General features: G+C 40.4%; 1 protein-coding gene across 3 annotated transcripts in view; it reads right to left on the bottom strand.

Annotated features, from left to right (window-relative positions):
• Positions 1–413: 413 nt before the first annotated feature.
• The window catches only part of LOC119012417 (CD2-associated protein), a 57,506-nt gene continuing 33,810 nt past the window's right edge, over positions 414–24,109 (bottom strand). For all 3 annotated transcript variants that reach the window (XM_037086236.1, XM_037086238.1, XM_037086237.1), the window contains 9 exons: positions 20,898–20,934; positions 20,016–20,078; positions 15,600–15,750; positions 15,237–15,346; positions 11,151–11,266; positions 10,298–10,381; positions 6,541–6,764; positions 5,924–5,987; positions 414–3,837 (listed from right to left, as the gene is read on the bottom strand). In XM_037086236.1, coding sequence (XP_036942131.1) covers positions 3,796–3,837; positions 5,924–5,987; positions 6,541–6,764; positions 10,298–10,381; positions 11,151–11,266; positions 15,237–15,346; positions 15,600–15,750; positions 20,016–20,078; positions 20,898–20,934 — 891 coding nt within the window. In that variant the 3' untranslated portion in view covers positions 414–3,795. The remainder of the gene's footprint in view (positions 3,838–5,923; positions 5,988–6,540; positions 6,765–10,297; positions 10,382–11,150; positions 11,267–15,236; positions 15,347–15,599; positions 15,751–20,015; positions 20,079–20,897; positions 20,935–24,109) is intronic.

The raw sequence follows: 24,109 nt of genomic DNA, 5'->3' as shown, positions 1-24,109 counted from the left end.
TACTGTAGCTGAGCCCAGACGCCCTAAGGAGGAAACTCATTTTAAACCACATTCTTTTGGTCACTGGCCAGAGCTCAAAACCATATAGGTTAGGGGTTGGAACGGAGATTGACCAGTAAATCTCCAAGTTTGCCTTCCGGCTCAGTTCCCTCTTCACCCCAAGAGTCCGCTACTACACCCCACAGACAGGAGTCAGATACGATAACAGACGCAACACATCACCCGTCTAATTTCACTGTGAGCTGCAATTTCTCAGAAACTCTGTCTCTCATCTGAGCTGTCGATACTTTTCACTCAATACTTACAAGAATGCTGCCGATTTCAAGCATGAAGAAGCCTCAAGGTTGCTGTGCGGCTGTGAAAACCGCAGTGATGCTCAGTTCAAAGGCAGGGGAAACAAAGAGGAGAGTCCGTGACAGTAGATAAAGATGATATTTATTCATTTTTGAGAAGAATCTCAGCTCATGCAAGTATACAGCTCTTGTAAACAAAATCACTTGAAAATATGTTATAAATGTGCACAGATTTCTTTTTGTCGGTGTCAAACTCTGGAATGTACAATATATGGAAGTTAAGCTGCTTTACAGACAGAACACCAAGAGCCGTCACCCAAAGCCCACAGTCCCTCTTTCCCCACACTGTGATTATTTCATCGCCCATCCACACGGTTAAAGAGCTGCTGTGCTTAAAAGGAATTTACGTTAGGCATTGACATAATGCAATAATGTCATGCTCATTCAGGTCAAAGCACTCTGGAGTCGAGACTTCAACGCTGTGGATGCTGTTCTGTTTGAATGTTTGTCAGCAGAAGCGTGCACACACACACATCGAAACACACAATGAAGCCTGAGGATAATTCAAACAGCAAATTAACTCTTTAAAGGCGATATATATCTGTGAGATATGTAGAAAGACAAAAAAATAAAAGTTATAAAACATCTGAGCTGAAATGAGGGCTGAAAGTTTTCTTCTAACCCGTGTGAAGGCCGGAGGGGGGGAGGGGGGCTTGCACTTGGTTCTGTAGCCGTCTCAATTTCTCAGAAGCTGAGCAGAACCACAAAATGTCCATTGAGAGCTCAGGGCTACAGGTCAGAGCCGACAGAGGGTGACACATCCCACAATGCATTAGTTCGACTTGCACTATCGCCCTGAACGAGTCCAGTTTAGCCGGGTGTTAAAGAAAAGTGAGGGCAGCTGAAATAGCTTCTAAGTAATAAAAAAAAAAAAAAAAACAGCAATGTACAGTAAGAAAGTGACCCATTTTTCATCGGTCTGAGCGTCGATTTAAAGCCCCTGTGTGGGATTTTAACGTATGGTCGTATCAAACAAGTCTAACTGTTTCTGAGGCAGTAATTCATTCTTTGAGCTAAGTGCTAAAATGGGACAACAAATACATGTTTTGTTTGCACAAAAGTAGGGCTGTATGAAAATGTGATACTTTCAGGCTCATTGTGATACATGATATATATCTTGACATTTTGAATTCATCAGTATGGGTATAGGTGTGGGTAAAGATGGGTATTAGAACAAGCATCAGTCAGTCTGGTAAGTTCAGGAAATGACAGCACTTAACTGTGACGAGCCTTTAAAACCAGGAAAGGACAACAGTTGTGTCACAGCGTCCACAGTCTAAGATGATACATAGTCTCATATCACAATAACAGTACACTATCCATATATTGCCCAGCTCAATTAGAGTTAATGTGTAAAATGTGTGAGATGCAGAGTGTATTTCAGTCAGAAGGGGAAAAATGAGTGTTGCTGTTGTGTTATCAGATTGTTTGCTTCCCTTGCTGATTGATAAGTTCAGTCTACCGCCACCTGGTGGTATGGGGAGTTATTTCACCTCAAGCAGGCCCAATAAGCACAAGCTAGTTAGCCGTCTGCAGTCTTTGTGGTGTGTTCAAGGTGACATGAGGCCACGCGGTCAGACTTTGCCACCGCTACTTCTTTAACATTGGTTTGGAGTGTCAGGGGTATGCCAGAGAGTTGGGCTGTGGCTGATTGGGAATGTTGTTTAGCGGAGTATCGGAAAGATCAAAGAGACAGTTAACACCGTCAGAAATATCGACTTGCTGCAGTGACGTAGAGGTGTACTCCAAGGTGCGTCAGTACACTGTGAAGTTGCCACGTTCACTCAGACGTAAAATGGACATGAATCTTTCAACCCGAGAGGGCAATGACAGACTGCTCTCCAGCCTGGTGTTAAGTTACCTTAAAATCTTGATCACTGACTTCATTAGGATTCATCCTCTCAGACTGTGAATATCTATACAAAATGTCTTGACAATCTGTCCCATATTTAATAACATGTTTCAGTCTGAACCAAAGAGGAGTATCGACAAATCAACTGCTGGACTGTTCGTTTTGTCATCTCTAGAGCTCTGTGACTGTCAGAGGCACAGACTATACCGATGCACTGGGACTGTCACATTTTTGTACGTACACAAAGGAATCATTTGGAGGATTATATGAACACATTAAAATTCTACACATGGGGGTTTGAACTCAGCGCTGCTCTGACACAGTTAGCATGAACAGATATGAGTTCATTTCAATTTTTTTTTGTTGCTCCCTACTGAGGGCTTCCAGTTTGCATCACGTGAATTTGGAATGTGGAAAGATATGCAGACTAGAAGACAGACATGTACAATAAGGACAGGACAATTGATGAGTGCTGTGCAGACTCATGCATTAGACGTTACAGAGCAGGAAGGCTCCTCGCAGATTATGTGATTCACTTGAAATCAAAGAGGGGGGTGGGGGGAGAATGGGCCGTGACAGGAATTAGAGGGAGGGTGGCCAGATTAAAAAGAAGAGATGATCAGGATGACTATGCCAGGATGCAGTCTTTCTCTCCTTTCTTGTGGGCTGTGGACTGTGCCTGTATTACCTGCAGACTATAACTCTAGCTACACCTGTTCGAACATTCTCAGAGGGTGAGACAGTTTGACAAAAATAGAAGACACCAGCACAGAAGAGGCCCTCTATATAGTATTTGACTAGGCATGTCAGTAGACTTAAAAAATATAGATATACAATATCATGCTGCAAAATTTCCAGACACCATCATGGTATATGTGAGCTCCCAGTACAAACACTTAATATCATTTTGTTTTTAACAGGCACAGTAGTGTTACCCTGGATAGGAATGCTAGAAACCATATAAAAGACGAAGAAAAACTACGAGGTGCTGCAGCTGTGGCTGCAGGCGCCGTGTAGGAAAGGAAAATAATTTGCTTTTCGGATCAAAAGAGGCTAACTGAAATCAAACATGTCCTTATTTTTAAAATTAACTATTTGTGCATCACATAAAATATGAGAAAGAAAATCAGGCGAGGGAAAAACAAGCTTCCCCTGCTTTATACAAAAGTCAGTAGTACTGAGAGCGGACCTCCTCCCTGAGGGGCTCAAGGAACGCTGGAGTGAAGGGGAGAGAGCGTGAGCGGCAGAGTTGTCCAGCGCAGTAGTTTAAAGTAAGGCCTCAGTTTGTTTGTTTTTTTGTGTTGGCAAAATAAAAAAAAATTAAAGAAATAAAGAGAAACATATACATCTGTAACTTAATTACATCTAGCTTGAAACAAAAAAATTATATGTGCAAAATGTAAATCTTACAAAGAAGGGGAGAGTTTGTTTTTGTAGATCACTGGGAAAGGATTGTGCTCGGGGTGGTTCATCTGATTCCCCACCCTCTCTCCGTCCATTCTGTCTGCCCTGTCACCGCCCTCCTGCGCTCTGGTTGGTCGACAGGCCAGCGGCTGACCTTGAGGCTTGCTGTTGATTGGAGCGACGCTTTCACGTCGAGTGGACGCTCCGCTTTAGTTTCTCTATCTCCATCTGCGAGGACAAAATTGCACAGACACACACAACACACACAGAATGGAGATTATGACACTGGAAAAGTAGACCCACTCTGGCAGAACAACACAAAGTGCTGTATCCGCCAGAGAAGTTTGAGCCCAAGATTCAGCCAAACTTCACCCCTGCTGTGAGGCACAGCACTGCTGCGGCACCATGCTGCGGCAGAGATTAGGAGAGCTGGAATCACAATGAAGACACGAGCTGGAGCTGCGAGTGTCTTTGACAAAGCACAACCCTAATTGCAAAAAAAGTTGGGATGCTGAGTTAAATGTAAATGAAAACAGATTATTTTTGACCTATATTCAGTTGAAACCAGTAGAAAGACAAGATATCTAACATTCAAAGTTGTTTTTTGTAAATATACACACTTCGAGTTTGATACCTGCAAGACATTTCAGAAATGCCAAGACAGCGTTTGTGTTTGTGGCGTGTTTGGCATCAGCGATGGACGATGACGTCGTCTATCAGCCCAACCCAACACGATGTCCATGATCCACACCACACATCACGTTTCCACTTTGTGTCAGAACATCTTGGATAAACTCAAGCCCAGAGAAGTTGGCAACATAGTTGTACAGTCTTAATGTGCATTGTAAATGCAACGATGAACTATGATTCAGTCCATTTGACTTATCTATCTCCAAATAACAATAAAAGTTATCTCCTGACACGTTTCATATAAAGCATGTTTAGACCATATGCTTTTTTTTTTCTTTTTTTTTTTCGTTTTTACAGACATTGGTTTTATCTAGTAATATCATTAATAAAACCATGCCTGTTGTTAATGTAGAGTTGCCTGAGGAATCAAGGTCAGGGGCATTTAATGTAGGTTTTCATGCAAAGATTTCTCTGGATACTCTAACTCTTTTGATATTACAGACTGATGATGGCAAAATACCTAAATTCTTTGCAACTGCGAGACTCTTTGAGACTCCATGCACTTTTTTTAAGAAGCGCTGAACCTCTCTCCATCCTCGCTTGTGAGTACCTAACCTACCTTTCGAGGATGACCCTTTCATACCCAAACATTACACTATTACCAGTAAACAATAAGCCTGTTTACCTGTCGAATGTTCCAAACACGTGTTTTTGGAGCAATTCACAACTTTCTTTTGTCATTTGTTGGAATTGGGGTTGTACCAGAATGATAACTGCTACTATGGAAATATCTGAATGAGAATCAAGAAGAAAGCTTATAAAGTCCGGAAGGATGAGAAGTGTGATGGAAATCCTAATTTATTTCATAATCTGTGGCTTCTTTCCTGGTTTGTTCATCTCTTCCTGCAAATCTGTGGAAGTAGGTGTTAACCGTAGGGGGTTTGAACAAATCTGCAGCTATGTTCTTTTCTCATTATGTGTGTGGACTGTGTAAGCCTGGGGTTCTCTGCAGGGGATCTCTCCTCCTGTGATGTGATTTATATCGGTGCCCTGCTGGGAAGGGCCGGGCTGTGTCCTCTGCGATTTCAACAGAGAAATCCAATGGTCAGTCTCCTGGCGCGGGTTCACGGCAGAGGACTGAATCTGTTGACTGCAGCGAGGGAGAATCTGAAGGGTGCTGCTTGATTGGTGACGGATGGAGAAGTATTAATATGCCAACATCCTAGACTTAAAATGTGCATATTAGCACTGAGGGGGTAAGGGAGCAAAACTTAGCATCTTCTCCCATGTCACGCTCCCATCACCGCCAATCAGAGCTAGAGCCGCTGAGCACCAAATGCATGAGTCTTCTTCAGAATCATTTGTTGAGGGTGTGAATGCCGACTGTACCCTTTCCAACTGAAGAAAAAAGCCAGATGTGGTGGGTTTTGTCCAGTGTGAAAGGGGTCCTGCTGTGTCTTTGCTCGCATCTGTCAACCATTCTCATCAACCCTCTCACTGCTGTAATTCCCGGTCTGTATGGAGTCGAGAAGTCACGACTACAAGTGCCTGTCAGTTCTGTACTGCATTCATTGTCTGCCTGCCAGTCCTCATATGTGAACAGATATTATCAATATTTGGCTAAACTAATGACAGAAATGAATATAGACAGCCCAGCATGTGTCGTTATGGGGATCAATGTTACCTGCAGAGCAACGCGCTTTAGCCTCTCCTCATCCAGCTCTCCTCGTAGCTCTGCTATCTCTTTCCTGGACACACACACACACGGACACACACACACACACACTAATTAGCACTGTAAAACCTTGCATGAGTCACTGTATCTAAATCACTAAAATTATGGTTAATGCTCAGTGACCCACATTACATATATATGTTTCTACTGTGACATTATTTTAAACAGCCAGTTCACAATATTTAAAGTGACAGCCTGTCCTGTATGCACAATATTATCATATTTAATAGCCCTATGATGTGGGATATGGGGAACCGTAGGTTGGAAAATTGCTGTAGGCCATGTAAATGCTTGTCAGAATTTAAAGTGAAAGGTAATTTAGAGTGACTGGAGTATTGTGTAATGTGAACGGGAAATCTCAGGCTGAAAAGCAGCATGTAACTTCTGTCAGATGTTATTCCGTCACTCAGGTTTGTCCTGTCACTGTCAAAACAGATCTACAGTATGTGCTCTTTGTAAGAGATGGATGTGAAAGCAATTTTCATCAAGCTTGATCATTGCTTGACACATTCAGTCGCCTCAGCTTTTCAAGCTAGCATTTTCTCATCCTCATTAAGTTTCATTACATTTGCTGGGCCTTGAGCAGCTCCACAGACATCAGCAGCTCCTTCATCTGGCTCTTCAGCTCATCCAGCTGAGAGTTGGACTCTTCGGACTCCAGCCGGGCCCTGCCACCCAGCGAAGTGACGACATCTGAGCTTGGGGCTGGAGCGTGGCTCGGCTTGGCCTCGGTGCTGGCCATTGCAGGCCTTTGGAGTGACGGTGAGTGGGATAAGGTGTTTGTGGAAGGCTGTGAAGATGAAGAGGACATACAGATTACAACTGTGTGGAACTCTACTGGAGGGATGAACAGCATGATATCTGGCCATGGGACATGAACTATTCATGTCATCTTCATACACATAAAATCACTCAGTGATCCTTTATGCAGGGCTATGATAGAAATGATTCATTACAAGATAAAGCTGATCACAGAGCGTAACAATTATTGGGTTTGCAGTGACCCTTCCTCCTAAGGGGACAGATGTCAAGAATATAGTATATATAACTGATGACTGTGACTTCATTTTCTGCATCACTGAACTGTCAAATGAACATTCCCACTTACAAAGAGAATCTTTATGAAATATATGAAATAAAATATTCCTTTCTTTGTAGTTTTCACCCAAACATCGGCAGTATGATCACATCATGCATCGTCAAGTTCTTTTTAAGCTGTCATGAAATCTGTCATGAAATAGAAAAGTTTCAGTTTCATCCCATGTTAAAATGTACACCAGGTGACTCACATGACTGCCATTTGCCATGTAAAGAACTTAAAGGTACACTGCTGAGTTTTTGACAACCAGTAGTGATTTGAAGCAATCTCTTTAAATGATGGCTAAATGCACCTAAAATAGTTGATGTGATACACAGTCCTGGTGATAGTCCATTGTAATTCAACTTGTTTGGCAATTAGTAGAACTATGGTGCTTAAAATGTAGCGATGCCGATACGGTGGATGGTTGTGTGGTTTTTAATGTGCCGATAACCAACGAAGAAGAGGAGAAGGCGTATTTAACAGAGTTGGCTTGACCGTAACTTCTTCAGACAGCTGGCCTCATCATCGAGATCAATTATCAATATATAAGAGCAGTAAAATATGATAGACTGTGACGTTTAACAGCCATGCTTTAAAAACTGATGTTTCCCATTTGCATATAAGACTGTGAACAGAGCACAGTATCACAGATTACAATGACCTCCTCCTCACCTGGACAACCTGCTGGCACAGTCCTATTTTTAGAAGAGGGACTGTGGAAAATCATACTAAATATCTGTAATGCATCTGTGTTTCAGTCAGTTGTGCAGCAGCCAGCTGGTGTGAGCACCTCTAAATGTGATCACACAGAATCCCAACACACTTAAACCAGTGCGATAATTCAAAACTTTGAAACTTACAGGAATAGGATCTGAAAGTGAAAAGAAATCAGAACCCTAAAAAAATGTTATTTGCACAACCCACTGCAGTGGCCCAGGGTTTGAGACAGCCCGCTGCTTCATTACATCCCAACTCTCTCATCGTATTTCCTGTCATCTCTCCAAACTAGCCTATGAATAAAGCCACGAAAGACCAAAAGCATACTTGAAAATTAATCATTAGATTTAAATTGAACCTTTTCCTTATCTTTATTTTGAAAATATTTTAGATTTTTTTGTAATTCAAGATCAAACCTTCAAATTGTACTTTTTCAATCAATTTCTGACACAGTTGAGGAAATTGCCTGTTAGAATACTATCATATTCCTGGAGTATTTGTTTAAATAAAGTAGTGTTTCACTGTGTACTTCAGCAGCTCCTGTTTTTTTGTTTTTAAACAAGGAATTCATGTCTCCTGCCCTAGAGGGCTCACACACTCTATTCTGCTCTTGCCTGAATAATATTATATATTCTTGCTTGTATGAAATGTTACAAGGGTTAGAATCTCATTTTGAAACAATGAAAGGGTTAGTAGTAGAGGGACATAGGAGTCCACATCTCATCATTTTACCTCTAGAAGTCTGAACCACTGAGTTATGAGTGCTCCAAGCTAGGCTTTGTTTTCACTGCTTTGTCTAACTCCGTGTGTGTGTGTGTGTGTGTGTGTGTGTGTGTGTGTGTGTGTTCTTTAACTATACTGTGGCATGATGCTGTATACCCCCAGCTGAACAGTGAGGTCTAATTAGTCTTGGTTGACCATGACAAATCGAGATTAGATAGCATCGAAAGCAATTAATGAAATGCTGAACAGGAAGACAGGACAGCAGGTGGCCATCCCCTCTTTCTCTGTCTATTTCCCCTCTCCTTCCCACCTTCTGTCACCCACACACAACGCAGAATGGTGTCAACCTGTCTAAAGGTGCAAATTGTGTTTGTCAGGTCAGCTGAGGTTTAGTGAGTTTGGTTGTGGGTAAAAACCTTTTCATAGCTTTCATGTTGTTGATACATTGTCCCTTTTAGTTGCTGAGAGTCTGGCATTTCTGCCAGTGACTTTTTATTAACTTTTGGTTTTATCACAAGTGGAATAACAGAGCAGCTGCAATGATTTCCTTTTTTCAAGCAGGATATTCTGGAAAGGGTTTTTTGTTTTGTTTTGTTTTGTTTTTTGAATGCAGGTTCACCCGCTTAAACCACCTATTAACACCATTCCCATTTCTTGTAGACAAGGAAGTCTGATTTTTATCTAAGTGTTAAGTTGTACGTAACTGACGTCATGTTTCACGCCAAGAATGGGGCTGAAACAGTTCTAACAGAAAAGAAAACATTAATAGACCCATTGTGAAAGACACGTCACAACGCTATTTGATAGCTAAGAAGTCAAGCTTTATTGACTTCAAAACACCAGTGAGCAGCTTTCATAGGAATGAACGTGTCCAGTAATAAAACGTCCTTGAGTTGACTGCATCCAAAATTCCTTTCTTATTTACGCGGCACCACCAGATATTGACAATGCGTCATCACTTTGCACAGCAGAATTTAGCGCATTACCCGGGTCTTACCTTTTTTACCACCTTGGCTCAGCTGAGTCAGGGTGATAAAAACCCAGGACTACTGCAGAGTCAACTGACCTGGGTGTAAATGGTGAGTTACACATTCACATTGCACAGAAAAGCCTGATCTTAGCAGGCTTTAAGTGGGATACCACTCCAACCAATGGGTACAATAAACACCGGGACAATAATTTGTTAGAACCACATTCCAGAGATCATTACAATTCAGCTGTATTCAGAAAAAACTTATCACCAGCATACAGCACATGTTAATTTGCATGTGTGTCACATACTCATGTAACTAATTAACAAAAATAACTTTTAAAATGAAGAAAAAAAATAATGTCAAACTAAAATTGACGGGCTCTAACCAGCTTTAACTTCCACTATTATTGTTTATCATCTTGTCTATGGCATCTACATCCACTACTAATTTCCAAAACTTTTCATGAGAAAGAGAAAGAGAGAGAGAGAGAGAGAGAGAGAGAGAGAGAGAGAGAGAGAGAGAGAGAGAGACTGGAAGAAACTTATGCCTGTAAACTCTATTTCTAGAAAACCTTGATCTTCAAGTTACATCATTTAGAACCAAGTGAGAGAGAAGCCCTGGTGGCCGGTCAACTGAATGTAATTCTTGTCTTAACATCAAAAACAATAAAGTGATGTTTCTCTCTCTCTCTCTACTAAACCATTACAGTGACATAGTGACAAAACATGCCCTGGCACTGAGTTTTCAGTTAAAAGGATATCAAGCTCTTTGTAGTGTTTACCCTCCGTAAGTTTCATGCAATGGGTGAATAACGGTGCTCTAAGTTACCTTTCTGGTTTCTGTTAGCTTTGGTTTGGCTGTGTCCTCTTCATCGACCTTGAAGGATTTCTCCACGCTTACTTCCTTGTTGGGCTGCAAGGGAAGAGTCTTATTAATTCATGATTTACATCAATTTTTCACTTGAGTTTCAGTTTTCACCTCAACTTCACAGCCTAGAAGATTTGATTTGATAATCTGTCAGCATTCAGGGAACGTCTTGACTGAGAGGAGGGTCTGCGATCAGAACCCCGTGTGAGGAGAGGACATTTCACAACAAATCATATGGTCACAAAGTGGCTGTGAACGCGCAAATTGCAAATTTGTGTTTCAGTAAACACACACAAACACACACACACTGGTGGTAAGGGAAAACATGGGAAAGCTTCTGCCTCCTCACACAACCTTAAATGAGGGTGGGGAAGTAATGGGAAGTGACAGGTCACAGAGAGCTGAGTGCCATCAGAGACCAAACGAATCCATGAAGACCCACATCAATTTGAGAAGAGAGTGAGAAAAGAAAAAAAAGAAATGTGATAATGAAATGAGGTACTGGAGCATAACAAACCAACAGACTAAGGAGAAATCTGGTGAATGTTGTGCAGCAGGTTAGGCGGGGAATCATTTTTGGTTCTGGAACCTTTGACATTCCTGATTGGATTTAATTAAATCAAACTCTCATCTAAAGTTACAATTAACTAAAACTCAAAGATCCAATCCAGATCTGAAAGAAATAGCACCAACTTTATATATTTTGCTTTTTCTTAACATCCCATCATGTACAAAGGAGCTGAAAATCACTAAAATCTTCATACTTTGTTCATCTGCAGTCATAACCTGTGACAGAGTAGTTGTTTGTGCTCACCGAGTGTCCTCCCCCAAACTGGGCAGGCAGCCTCCTGCCAGGCATCTTTGGTCTGCTAACAGTGGGGTGAGAGAGCTTCTCCGAGGTAGACGACAGCTCATCAAAACTCATCAGGTCTGTTGAGAGCAGAAGAGGGAGGCATAGAGGAAATTGTTTTTAAAAGAGGTATACTTCAGTCTTGGCTCAGGAAACATCCTAGAGTGAAATCAACACCTCTAATCTGATTTAATTTTTTTAGAATGCAGTCTAATGCTGGTGAACAGCTTGGGCCCGGGTGCATTTCCTGCCACTGAATGATATACCATGATACGAATGATATTAATGGCAGCATAACGGAAAATCAACTTTTTAGAACGCACATATTTTTGTCTGAATGGGTCAATCAAATAGACAAACACTGCACATTTCATTAAATTCATCCACATTCCAAAAAAGACAGGAAATATACAGACAGTACATTACTTTTGAGCAGCAGCCTAGATTTTCTGGTTTTAGGGGAGAAAACACATTTCGTGTTCTTATATAAACTTTAATGTTCAAACTGTGCCCATGGACTTCTTGCGGCAGAATTTCCCTCCTTTGGTGCATTGGCAACAGGCTGAAGCTAGCCTGAGAAAGCTGCCTAAGCACCAGAGAAGAGTTAATTTCTTCTACCAGAGAGGCGTTGTTGCTCACCATGGCAGGTTTTTTCTTTTTTTTTCCTACAGAGAGATGAAGGATTAAACAAGGTAATGCTTTCCTCTCCTTTTCTTCAGGTTGTATAAGGACATATTCTAAATTTTCATGGTACCTGAAAGATGTGTATCAAACATTAGCAGTGTTCAGATGGCTTGAACTTTCATGCTTGGTTTCATTAACATTGAAATATGCACGCATGCAGTGCCGATCTTCCTTACTTATAATCAAGTTGATTATCACATAACCAATTAGCGGCTAAATAGCTAAGCAACAAGTAATGCTAAAGCTGTTTGTTTCCGTCAGTAAACTTTGTAGCTAAATCTCCAAGTTACTGTCTCTCAAATTTTTGCCCACAGTAGGGCTGCACGATATATCGCTTCAGCATCAACACAATAGTGGTATTGCAGTATGTGCAATATCAGCAACTTAACTTAAACTGTTGCTGTGTTTTTTTAAATGCAAATGGGGAAGAATACAGATATAAATCAAAAAATTCCAAAGGTAAATAAATGCAAAGGTAATTCAAAGCAGAAAAATCTATGTATGTCACAGTTATATATGAATTATTACCTAAACATATTTTTTATTTATTTTTGGTTCATCTAGCGCCACACTAATTTATTTATTAAGTTATTAATTTACTTAATTGTGTACTTTTGGCAGTTTCAGTCCCCAATGAACCAAATCATATAAATTTACACATACAATTTGGACTCTATTGTCTTAATGTGGAAACTTCCACCAAAAAATAAATCAACAAAATAAAATGATGTAATAAAATAATGGTTATATCACACTTGATACAAAGAAGTCTCTTTTTAAAGAAGAATTTGAAAGAGTAATTACCAGATATCAGGGCATAAGACTAAGCATTTGTCAATTTGATGGTTGAACAACCATATAACAATCAGTGCTGAAAAAATGTTAAAATTTAAATTGATCTGAATTTAATCGATTCGTGTCTTTGTAGAACTGACAGTCCTCTAAAATAAATGTGTAACTTGAACTAATGCCTGGCACTTATATGCCTCAGTGAGGCATACGATATCGCAAGCAAGAGAATGGTCTGAATGGTCAAACAACATAATGCCTCCGGACCTGGTGAGGCATAAAGACGGGGATGTTAAGGACTATGTGGATGGAAATGAAGGCCACTGAGAATTTACAAGGAAGTCTGTTTGTGGCTGTGTACATATGAGCACAATCTCTCTATAAAAGTGTCTGTCTGTCTGTGTGTGTGCCTCAAATATCTCTGCTGATCAGGATCAGATTGATCTGAGATTGTCAACATGGCTGCTGAGTGGTTCAAGGGTGTGCAACGTCGGATTTGTTTGGACTACAAAGATGCCGTTAAATTATTTTATAAATGATTTACCAATTCTGCTAGCACTGTCAACCATAGCCTCATGCGCACCAGAGCCAATCACTGCAGAGCCCACCCCCACGCCTGACCTTCTGAGTCGACGCACCGGTGCATCCAAATCACATGACCAATTTAAGATGAAGTAGCAGCAAGACGCAGCCTCCGTGAGTCTTGGTTCCGACGTGTGTATTGTGTAGTGGACCTACATAACAGTTTTTAAATCGGGTTTATAGGCCATGTAAAATCGGACTCATAATAAATAGTGTCCGCCATGCTTTTTCTCAAACATTGCCGTCACATTTTCTGCACGTTTTCTGCAGGAAGAAATGGCAAAAACAGGCTTTTTTCAAGAAAGTGTCCGCAAGCAGGAAGCGTTTGCAAGCAAAAAAACGTGCAACTCCCTTTCCTATTGGTGGAAAAAGGCACCATACCAACCAATCCCAAAATAATATGGCAAACTACGTGATTTGGTTGTTGAGGAACAGAGGAAAGTTGTGGGAGGGACGGCGGCGGAAGAGTGACAGTGACAGTGACGGTGATAGAGTAGATAGATAGTTTGATGTAGTGTGTTTAGTGTGTAGTGGAGTCGTTTTTTTGTCTAATGAGGCAAAACAATGAGGACACTGCTGAATGTGGAGCAGGCAGGAGAGCTGAGGGAGGCCTGAGGCATTGACTGCATTTAAATGTAAATACTTACATATAACTTTGTAAATTTCAAACACTTATGCACAAATTTAGCAAACAACAATTTATATTTGCATTATAAGTAATATAAGTAATTATATTATAAGTAACATAAACGGTTCGTTAAACGTATTTGTAGTTTTCAGAGTAAAAAATCTAACATTTTCCTACTTGGATTTTATGTTTTTTGTGATCTTGGGTCCATTGTGTTAATACAGTAGGTCAAAATGAAAAAATAACTTTACAGTCACACATGGCAAAATCAAAAATCCCTGACGTCCCACCTTCAAACACAGCCTCATTTGGCTGTCCATGAAAAAGCTACTTAACCTCCCACTTTTCTATAGGAACACATAACTTCCTACGGGCAATGCACTAGTACACATAAATGGAGGAAAACATGATTCATTCCCACTTTTTTGATGCAAAACTCTAGGGACTGTTGTGTAACAGCACTTTGCAGCTACACTGTGGTAAACTGCTGCTGTTAGAGAATATTGCCTTTTACTGCAGGAAAGATGGAATTTTCTTGTTCCATGCTGATGCGTGTCAGACTGACTTCTGGTGAGAAGTGTGGAATTTTAGCACCCATCTATCACCTTCCTAGGGCATCTGTCACAAACAGAACTCACCAGTGATAAACCTTCAGATCAGCTCTATTAAATACATCTCTGATGATGTCTCTTCTCTGTGACCTTTCAGCCTCCCTATCTGTTCCCTTGTGCCTCAATTCATCACTGAACTTGTTTTTTCCACTCTCGAAACATCAACCTTCAATCATGTCCGTGCCTGCTTCTTTTCACAGTTACACCACCACCCCGTCTTTTTTGATTTCCCTGACTTAACCAAGTTTAGCTTTTCTTGTGAAGGTCATGTCAGTTAAAGCGCTCCATGTCTCCCACCATTTTATTAACAACACATTTAGTTTTTGACGTTCCAATCAATGTTCCCAAACTCACATTTACAGCCACAATATGCAAAACCTGACAGCTGCAGTCTGTTGATTGCCAGTGTTCTGACGGTTGATGAGGAACAAGGTATTCTTTAAAAGAGTGTCTCCACCTCAAGTCAATTCAGTTCAATCCGCTATAATATAATAATGTATAATAATGGCTCACTCAGCTGGGTTGCTAGGTTATATTTCATCTAGGAGAACTCTCTACCTGCTGCTTTGTTTGTACCCGGGACAGCAATGGTAATCTACAACTCTGTACAAGCTCAGGACATTTCATTTTGCTGTATGGTGCATTGTTTCGGGTGTTCCACTTCATTAACATTAGCATTATCCTTGAAGGGGCCATGTGTGACATATTCACAAAATACATTGACAGTCAGTCGTCTGTAGGCCAAGCTGTACGCACCAATATCCATGGACTTCTCCCCCCAGTCCCCAGACAGAGTTTTGGGTTTGGTGGGCAATGATGGCTCAAAGTCAGACTTTGGTCGTGTAGAAGGCACCTCTCCATTGTGCCTGCAAATATGAGAGAAAAATTGGAAAAGAAAGGGAGGAAATATTTACTGTTTAAACAAGGAACTGTCCTATCCTTTCAATAGAATAACATGTCTTTTTGAGACATCTTCATTTCTGTTACAAAAGCCAGGACATGCGTTAGTGCTGTATGGACCAAAAGGCAATGGAGGTTTGAGTTTACAGTGTCAAACGTCTGTGGCGATCAGACAAAAAGTCAATTAGGCTGCCTAGATAAAAAAAATGGTGAGCTTACTTGTGGTTTGGTGAGGGAGCAAGAGGCTTGTCGGGCCTCTTTGGTGGGAGGCTTCCCGGTCTGCCTTTCCCAGGAGGGGGAATCGGCTTCTTGGGTGGGACCAGCGGTGCTGCAGGCTTGGATGGTTTGTGATCTGGCATAGGCCTGTCTCCTGAAAGTGAAGAGTTGAAATGGGGGGGGGGGGGTGAATTTGTGTAAATGGGAGAAACAATACACACAACGGCAGAGAGGAGAAATCTCACAGATATATAATTTAAACACCCTTTTTTAATCTTGACAATCAACAACGTCAAACATGTCTCCCAGAGAACAATGAAGCTAAATTTCACCTCCCTGCTATCACTTTACAATCACACACAGTAACCGAGGGCAGAGGTCCAGTTCACAAAAGTCAATTTGTTTTAGTGCATAGCTCAAATGACCAAATGACTGATGTTCAACAAGCTTGTCTGCTGTTAAAGTTTGTCACATCTGAACTTCTAGTGAATAGTCAGACCTATTACCTTCTTTACCTCATGATGATATTGTGTTCTAACTGCACTATTTCTGAACAGAGATGGCAAATATGTAGGGGATGTAACTACAGTCATGGAAAGCTTTCACGCTGTGAATGAAATTTTGTACTTCATGAAGAGAGATGTGAATAGAATTCACGCGCAGGAATGTTCGATGTAATTGTGTAATGTCACCTGTGACCCTTTGTGTTGTTTTAAGACACATGTAAGGCACTGAATAAGCACTCAAGGTTTTGAATATTTGCTTAAGGTTATCACTTCTTTGTGAAAGCTTCCTTTAAGTACAGGAGGGCAGAGTAATAACACACTCACAGAGACAGATAAATACCAAGCTTTTCTCCTCAGACATTGAGTCTTCACTTTGTAGCCGACCTGCGTGTTGCTCTGTGAATGCTCCTCTTGTACAAGATTAAACTCTTGTTTGAATTTTGAGCTGACGCAGATCTCCTTCCTCCAGTTCTAAATTATTGCAGAATTGTTCTAATACACTCAATCTGAGGGGGAGCAAGAAGTGAAAAGACCAGCTGCCTCCATGTTAGTGGTTGATGGAGAGTTTAGCACCATCCATATCATTGCTTGTCATCGAGCTTGCCTTCTTCAAGAAACAGGGGTCATGCTTTTATCAAGTTCATGCACTAAGACAAATTTGACACGACAAGTTTCACATGTAGGATTGGAAACAGGCTGGACATGCTGGCTGTGTGTGCAGTGCTAGGTATAAAGTCTTGCTTTTCATTCAAGCTTCCATGTCAACAGGTTAGACCAGCTACACTGACGGTGGGAGTCATGCTTCTTAAACTTGTGTGAAGCGAGGCTGCAGCGCCACTTCATCTAGAGATTCAGTCCCACCTATTTTACCACAATACGAGTGCAGATCTCTGCAAAAATAGACCTGAAAACAACCTACAGACAGTCATATGGACATCATACCAGCATTTCACTCTAGTTTTAAAGTCAGTCTGTGTAGAATATGTCACAGACACAGAGAGAATAAACACAACAGGTGGAGGGCAGTTTTTCTTTCTGCGCACTCCCTTTTTCCATCTCTGCCCCCTTCTCTCTCTTTCTCCCTACCATTTTCTCACTCTTTAGCTGGGATAAAGAAAAACCCGTCGTCATATTCATCAAAGTCAAACTCCATCCAAACAGATAGAGCTGGCAGGAGCCATCAGGAGTGAGTGAGCCGCAGCAGCTCAGTGACGCAGTATACAGGCAGCCAGTGTGGCCAGCCTGTTATGCTATTAACTAAACATAAAGTAGACAGGGCACTGAAACCACCAACTTGGTCCAAACAGAAAACATTGTTTTTTCAAAGATAATTAACTTGATAATAAAGTTGTGCTGATTTGCAACTGATCTGTCTGGTTGCCTTTAGCAGCTTCATATCACTTGATCTGTCTTTGATCTGTCTTCTGTCATGTGACTAGCTTGAGTGATAACTGCCTGCTTTGGTGCCTTCATCAAAACAAATAAAAATGTTTTCCATTACGAACAACAACAGAATCTCAGAGGACTTCTTGTAAATTATAGTATTCCTTTTTTTTCTCTGCTTCATTGAAAAACCAGAATATGTCTTCTTGTATAGACTTTGAGAATGCCAATACTTTCATACTATCAAGCCCAATGAACTGAACAAGTCCAGAACATATTATCTGTTTTGCTTATATTTAAGAAAGGGCAAAGTTAGCTACAGGTTACAGTTAATAATAGCCACGCTGGATATGCCATATGTGTGGGGGGTTTTTTATATGGTCTAAATGTTCTGTATAATTTGCATCTGAAATGGAGATGTTAACTGAGGGGAAATTTTCTAAAATGAGTGATGCTAACTGATGCTAAAAAGACATCACTACTGGGCTGAACCAGATGTTAGAATATCTTCGAGTAGTGGTAGATGCAACTAGGAAATTAAAGATTAGTGATGTTTTTTCTGATTAAAGCTGAAGGCATAATATAAGAAGATGACATAGATTTAGTCAGTAGAAAGACAGAATAACAGAACTACAGTCACGCTATCACATGAGATCAGAAAAAACAACCGCATAGAATACACACCGTCTGAATTCATCAATCAGATAATATATATCTTAACTATATTGTTATTGTTATTAGTTTAATGATTTATGATCCTCATAACTTGCATTGGCAGCAAAGAAATATCATAGAGCACTGGTTAGGAAGCTCTGTCGCGCTCCTGATGACCAGGTCAGCACCCTGCATAGCAGTCTCTGCCATCAGTGTGTGAATGTGTGTGTGAACTGTTGAATGTTACATGTGCTGCAAATCTCTGACTGGTCTGAGCAGAAAAGTACTACATAAATGCAAGTCTGTTATAATTATTCTCCAGGAATATCAAATATTTTTATATGTTTTGTAAATAATAAATACATAATAATAAATAAATAATAATAAATAAATAATGAACTATCATTATTAAAATCCTACCACTGGTTACCATTTTTAATATAGATTAAAAGCTCTATAGAGACACACTGAATGGACAACTAATTAGGTCTGACATTCTTTCAAGGTACAAAAGATACTGGCAGAGCACACAAACACAAAGAGACACACTCTCACACACACACACACACACACACACACACACACACACACACACACACACAGAGAGCACGTCCTGTGTGTGGCACAGCAAGACTGCACTGTAAGCACTGTCTCCTTACCAACAATGACTCCATAACTACAATAAAGTGACCTCAGGCATCAGCCAAAAGGAAAGCTATTTCAATCTATTCATTTCTTTTTATATCTGTTCATGGCAAATCAATTTTAGTCCAGCTGAATTTCGCTCATCTGTTCCTCACAGCTTTGCTTTGGAAGTTATTTAGCTTTGGATGTTATTTAGTATTACAGTATGGGTTAAAGTGGACTGTTGGTACCTTCACTGATTCCAAATGTTATATCAGTTTTGTCTATGCTTGTTTTTAACATGCCATGACATACTAAAAACACAATGTCAGAAATATGTGTCATTTTAACCTAAAATTGCTTTCATTTCAGTAGATTAATGAGAATTAAATCAACTCAGAGTGAGTAAAAGAGGAAAACAATAGAATAGAAACAGATTAAAAAGAAAATTAGGAAATTAAACAGGAAATTAAAAACAAACTTTCACAGAACTGAGGGAACAATTTTGCTGGACACAATCCAGATAGTTATTGTCAGGGCTCTACAATAACTTTTCACATTGATTTCATGGGAGTGCCAGTGAAGTTTTTTTGTTTTTTTTTTATCAAAGTTCACCAGGACATAATTTGTGTACACCTAATCATACATTTAAACTGTTGTCTAAGTCATTGTAAACAGAAATCAAATGCATGCTTTTCTTATAAATCGCAGCAGAGCAACAACAAATTGCAATAAACTCAATAAAAATAACTAAATGAATAACTAAATGTCAGGCGCACTGGTGTGACCAATGACATGCTCAGGTATTTTGGTTGCATAGAATCATAGTCATAGAATCTGGCACTACAGCCCTGATGGCTTAAGTTTTGTCTTGACCAATGCCAGTTGTGTTACAGTACAGTATCTCCATTCTCAAAGGAGCAAAGAAGAAGAGTGCAAATACAACAGTGTACTGAGTAAGAGACAATACTGTCTTCATGAGTCTCAAAGCACTGCTACTCACACCAGGCACACCAGGAGGGAGACCCGGATGGGTTAAGGAAGATAAAGAATAAAGCACTGAGAGCAAAAGTAGAAAGAATGAATACGCTGGACAGAAATGCACAGGAGAATAGCAAGGAGACACAAAAGCCCCTGGATAAAAATGAGTGTTCCAAATTTGGGGGAAAAAAGGGGGTAATTTCTGGGGTGTGGTGCAAAGCTGTGAACAACATGAAAAATTAGGATAAAACACGAGGGTTATGTGCCCTACCTCTGTCCTCTGGCCTGATGGGGTGAGGCTTCTTGTCGCCACTGGGGATGTCCGGCTTGAGAGCTGAAAATCGAAACATGGTCCAGAGAGTCACTTCACCTGTCTGACATAACAGTCCCCAGACAAAGACAAAGAGCTTGCACACGTCCACAAGCACAGTCACACACTGAAACCACTGTTCTCTGACACACACACACACACACACACACACACACACACACACACACACATGCGCGCGTGCGCTCACACACACACACACACACAGATTTCTTTGTATTTTTTATGCCAGATAAACACCTCCTTATCCATACAAGGCTGTTTACTCTGTTTTAGGCTTTACTTGAGCAAGACATGTAGACCTAATAAAATAAATCTCAACACTGAGAGGAAGTCGTGTACACACATATGCTGGTGTCTCAGAAACAGACATAGACATACTGTTACTTCCTGTGCAGACAAGAAAACAGCGATGCAAGGGTGCATTTGCAAACCTACGTGCTGATATGCAGCACTGCTGATTTCATGGTAACCACCATAAAACAATTACCCCCTTTCCACAACAGGAACCTAATGAGACTTTGGTGAAATGGATTTATATACTATTATCATATATTACACGTCTGCCCTGTTTTTGTTAGGCTTCACAGCCAAGTCATGAAATAAGTCTATGGACAGAAAGACATCATGTTAGGTCTATTTTCCTCACCCTTGATGTTTAGCAGTACACCTCTGCGTATCCTGGCAGAATTTGGTGAACAAATTAAATAGTAAGAAGATTTTGTTGGAGCACTACAGCAAGATACATCAAGTAGCACCATCGCCCCACACTTACCACTGAGCTGCGAGCACTTAATGAGGTGTTGGGTGCAAAGTGTGCCTTACCTATGCTTTTTGATGGTGGAGGTGGCTTCTTCGGCTTCTAACAGAAAAGGAAAGGGGGAGAGAAAAAAAAATAGGTCAGCATGACATGAAAGTGGATGGTGAATGCACTCATTAACATCTGCGAGGGAAGGAGAAAAGAACAACAAGTTTGGTTTGGTTCAAACTAGAAAAATCTAATGATATGTGAGATTACAGCCGAAAGCGTAAACCCTTTATAGTTAGAGAGCTTTAAGGGATAACAAGTGGAGAAATTATGTTTAAGGCTGCATGCGATTCACTAATAATATGAAGAACTTGTTATACAGTGATGCCCAATTCTAGTGTCTAAAGCAAACTATATTTTAAGACTCACAAAATCATACAGTTTTAGCTTATTGTGTATCCTAGACACTATACTTAATCAGATTACAATCAAAGTTTTTTTCATATCATTTGATTCAGATTCAGATTCAGAGTACTTTATTAATCCCCGGGGGGAATAAAGAATTTGTTGAGACATTTCAGCAGTCACACAACGTGGCAAATGAAACTGACAGGAACAGTTTGCACGTCAAGATCAGGTCTTGAATGACATCCGGTTAAATGGTCATACATTTTTGGCTTGTATTATTACATCTCATCAGGGACGGGGATGACAGAAGAGTACACAGAACTTATTGTCTGTGCTTGGAGAGATGAGCTTGAGTGAAGTAGGTAAATCTAGACTTGTCGGAAATATAGCAGGCCAGAATGAATTTTGCACCATGTAACATTTATTTGCTTAGGGAGGCAGGCAGGATGGATGCTACTTTCAAATTCAAATTCCTTTCACTGCTTGAACTAGTGAAGACCCCGTCCTATAAATCACTCCTAATAGGGCTGTACTGATAAGTTCAAAGCTCCATCACAACATTTAGCGTCTAATTCTAAATCAGCATTCGAATGCTTTGCAGTTTTCCTTTACTACTTTCATTTGTATTTATTCTGTTTAAACCTGGTATTTCTGCACAGTTGCAAATAAATATTGGGCTACATTAATATTATGATCATCATTCTATTTGTAAAATAAAACATTTCCAGTCACATTTCAAGTCAAAATCTATGGACAAAAAGATAGATGTAATCAGTTCCCAATTTCAAAACTTGTTTATATCTAATGCCATATTCTGCTCCAGCCCATTTGATGTTGGTGGTCAGCCTTTAAAAAATTGCATTTTTTAACAGTGGTCAAAAATCTGTTCACTCTTCCATTTTCCACACACACAGGGAGGCACAAGCCTGTATAAAGCCGGTCTAGCGGCTATCTAATAGCGCCATAAATTACATTTATATGACCACAATAATCATTTCAGCTCTAACTCTATTATTATGGTGAATTACGGACGCCAGTACAACAACAAAAAGATCAAATTATGTGCCATGTGTTCCATTTAATCCAATGAAACAGTTTATTCAAACTGAGGAATTTGCTCAATAATTTGTTTCTAGGGTGATGACATGATAAAAATCTATCTACTGAAATTCAAAGTGTTGTTCAAAAAACTCAATAAAAGATTTCAATGTGAAATAAGGAAGATTTAGAACATTCCTTAATCCTACAATCACTTTACTTTGTTGGTGTATTCTTCCTGAAGACACATCTAAAGCTTCCCTTTCAGCTGATTGCCATCTGAACATGACAGGTATGTTCGCCATCTGCAGTCTCCAAGTTTCACTCACATGTATAGCAGACTGATTAAACTAGTCAGACTCACTGTGGTTACCCTGATTCAACCCGGCTGCAACAGTAGGCATGACATACTGTCTATGTCTGATAACATTAGTGCCTGAAGCAGCACTAACAGCAGACGTGGGGCTGCAGTGACTGTTTAAATAACTGTACTGGTACAATTTTATAAAAGTGTGAATGTGAGCAGTAATTCGTCAAAGAAGGTAGAAAGTACAATTTAAAAACTATTGAGAACGAAATGATGTAACAGCAGTCATTGAAAACCAAAATCATCACAATCATATCAAAAGTCAAAGTAAAAAATTTTAATCACAGGCTGATCCAACTTGTGTTAATTATATCCGCACAACTCATATTGTGACTCGGTAGTGTGTATGCCCCCCGCATGCCTATATGTACAATTTCATGCATGCCCCTGATGAGTCGGCGGGTGGTGTCAATCAGGGCTTCAGTAAGCTCCTGGACACTCTGTAGCCGTACTTGGCAGCTTTGGATGCACTGTACATAACATTCCATAGGTGCTTAATTGGAATTAGGTCAGGGGAACGAGAGGACCAATCAATGGCATCAATACCTTAATCATCCAGGAACACGCTACACACTCTGGCCACAAGAGGCCAGGCAATGTCCTGCACCAGGAGGAACGTGCTGCAACAGCATAAAGTCTGACAATCGCTCTGAGGATTTTATCACAGTACATAACAGCAGTACTGTTGCCTATATGGAGGTCTGTGCGACCTTCCAAGGATATGTCTCCCCAGACCATCAATGACCCAACGCCAAGTCAGTCATACTGGATGATGTTATAGGCAGCATGACATTCAACCAAGTGTCTCCAGACTCTTTCATGCCTGCCACATGTGCTTGGTGCAAAACACTGCCCTCATCTGTGAAGAGAACAGGGCCTAAATGGCAGGCCAATGATGTTATTCTCCTGATCGAACTGCACGGTGCTGGGCTGTGAGCACAGGGCCCACTAGAGGACATTGGGCCCTAAAGCCTGACAGTTTGGTCAGAAAAACGCACACTAGTAGCCTGCTGAAGATCTGCTGCTGGGTTGATGTTCTTCTGCCGCCCTGTCCAGCTCTTCTCATGTAATAGCAGGTTACTGCTATCTCCTCCATGCTCTTGAGATTGTGCTAGGAGACACAGCAAATGGCCTCATGCTACGAGTAGTGACAAGGACACTGACAAAAGACATAACTACAGAAGAATCAGTCAGGAAGGATGAGGAGAGAGCAATTGTCTGTGGCCACCTCCTACAAAACCTCTCTTTTTGGGGGTTGTCATGCTTTTGCCTCTCCATTTCACCTGTCACTTTAATTAGCACCAAAGTAGGTGAAAGTGATTTTCAATGACTACTTAAAATGATGCTGTGATGATTAAGCATTTTGAATTATTTTGAGCAGTGTATATACACTGCATTTCAAAAAATAATGATTGAAAAGTAATTTTTTTTCCCTGTAATTTAATTAAAAAGTTTCATAATATTCTAGACTCATTA

Source organism: Acanthopagrus latus, chromosome 22 (assembly GCF_904848185.1).
Source record: "Acanthopagrus latus isolate v.2019 chromosome 22, fAcaLat1.1, whole genome shotgun sequence".
NCBI lineage: Eukaryota > Metazoa > Chordata > Actinopteri > Spariformes > Sparidae > Acanthopagrus > Acanthopagrus latus.
This window is presented reverse-complemented; position numbering and strand designations above follow the sequence as displayed.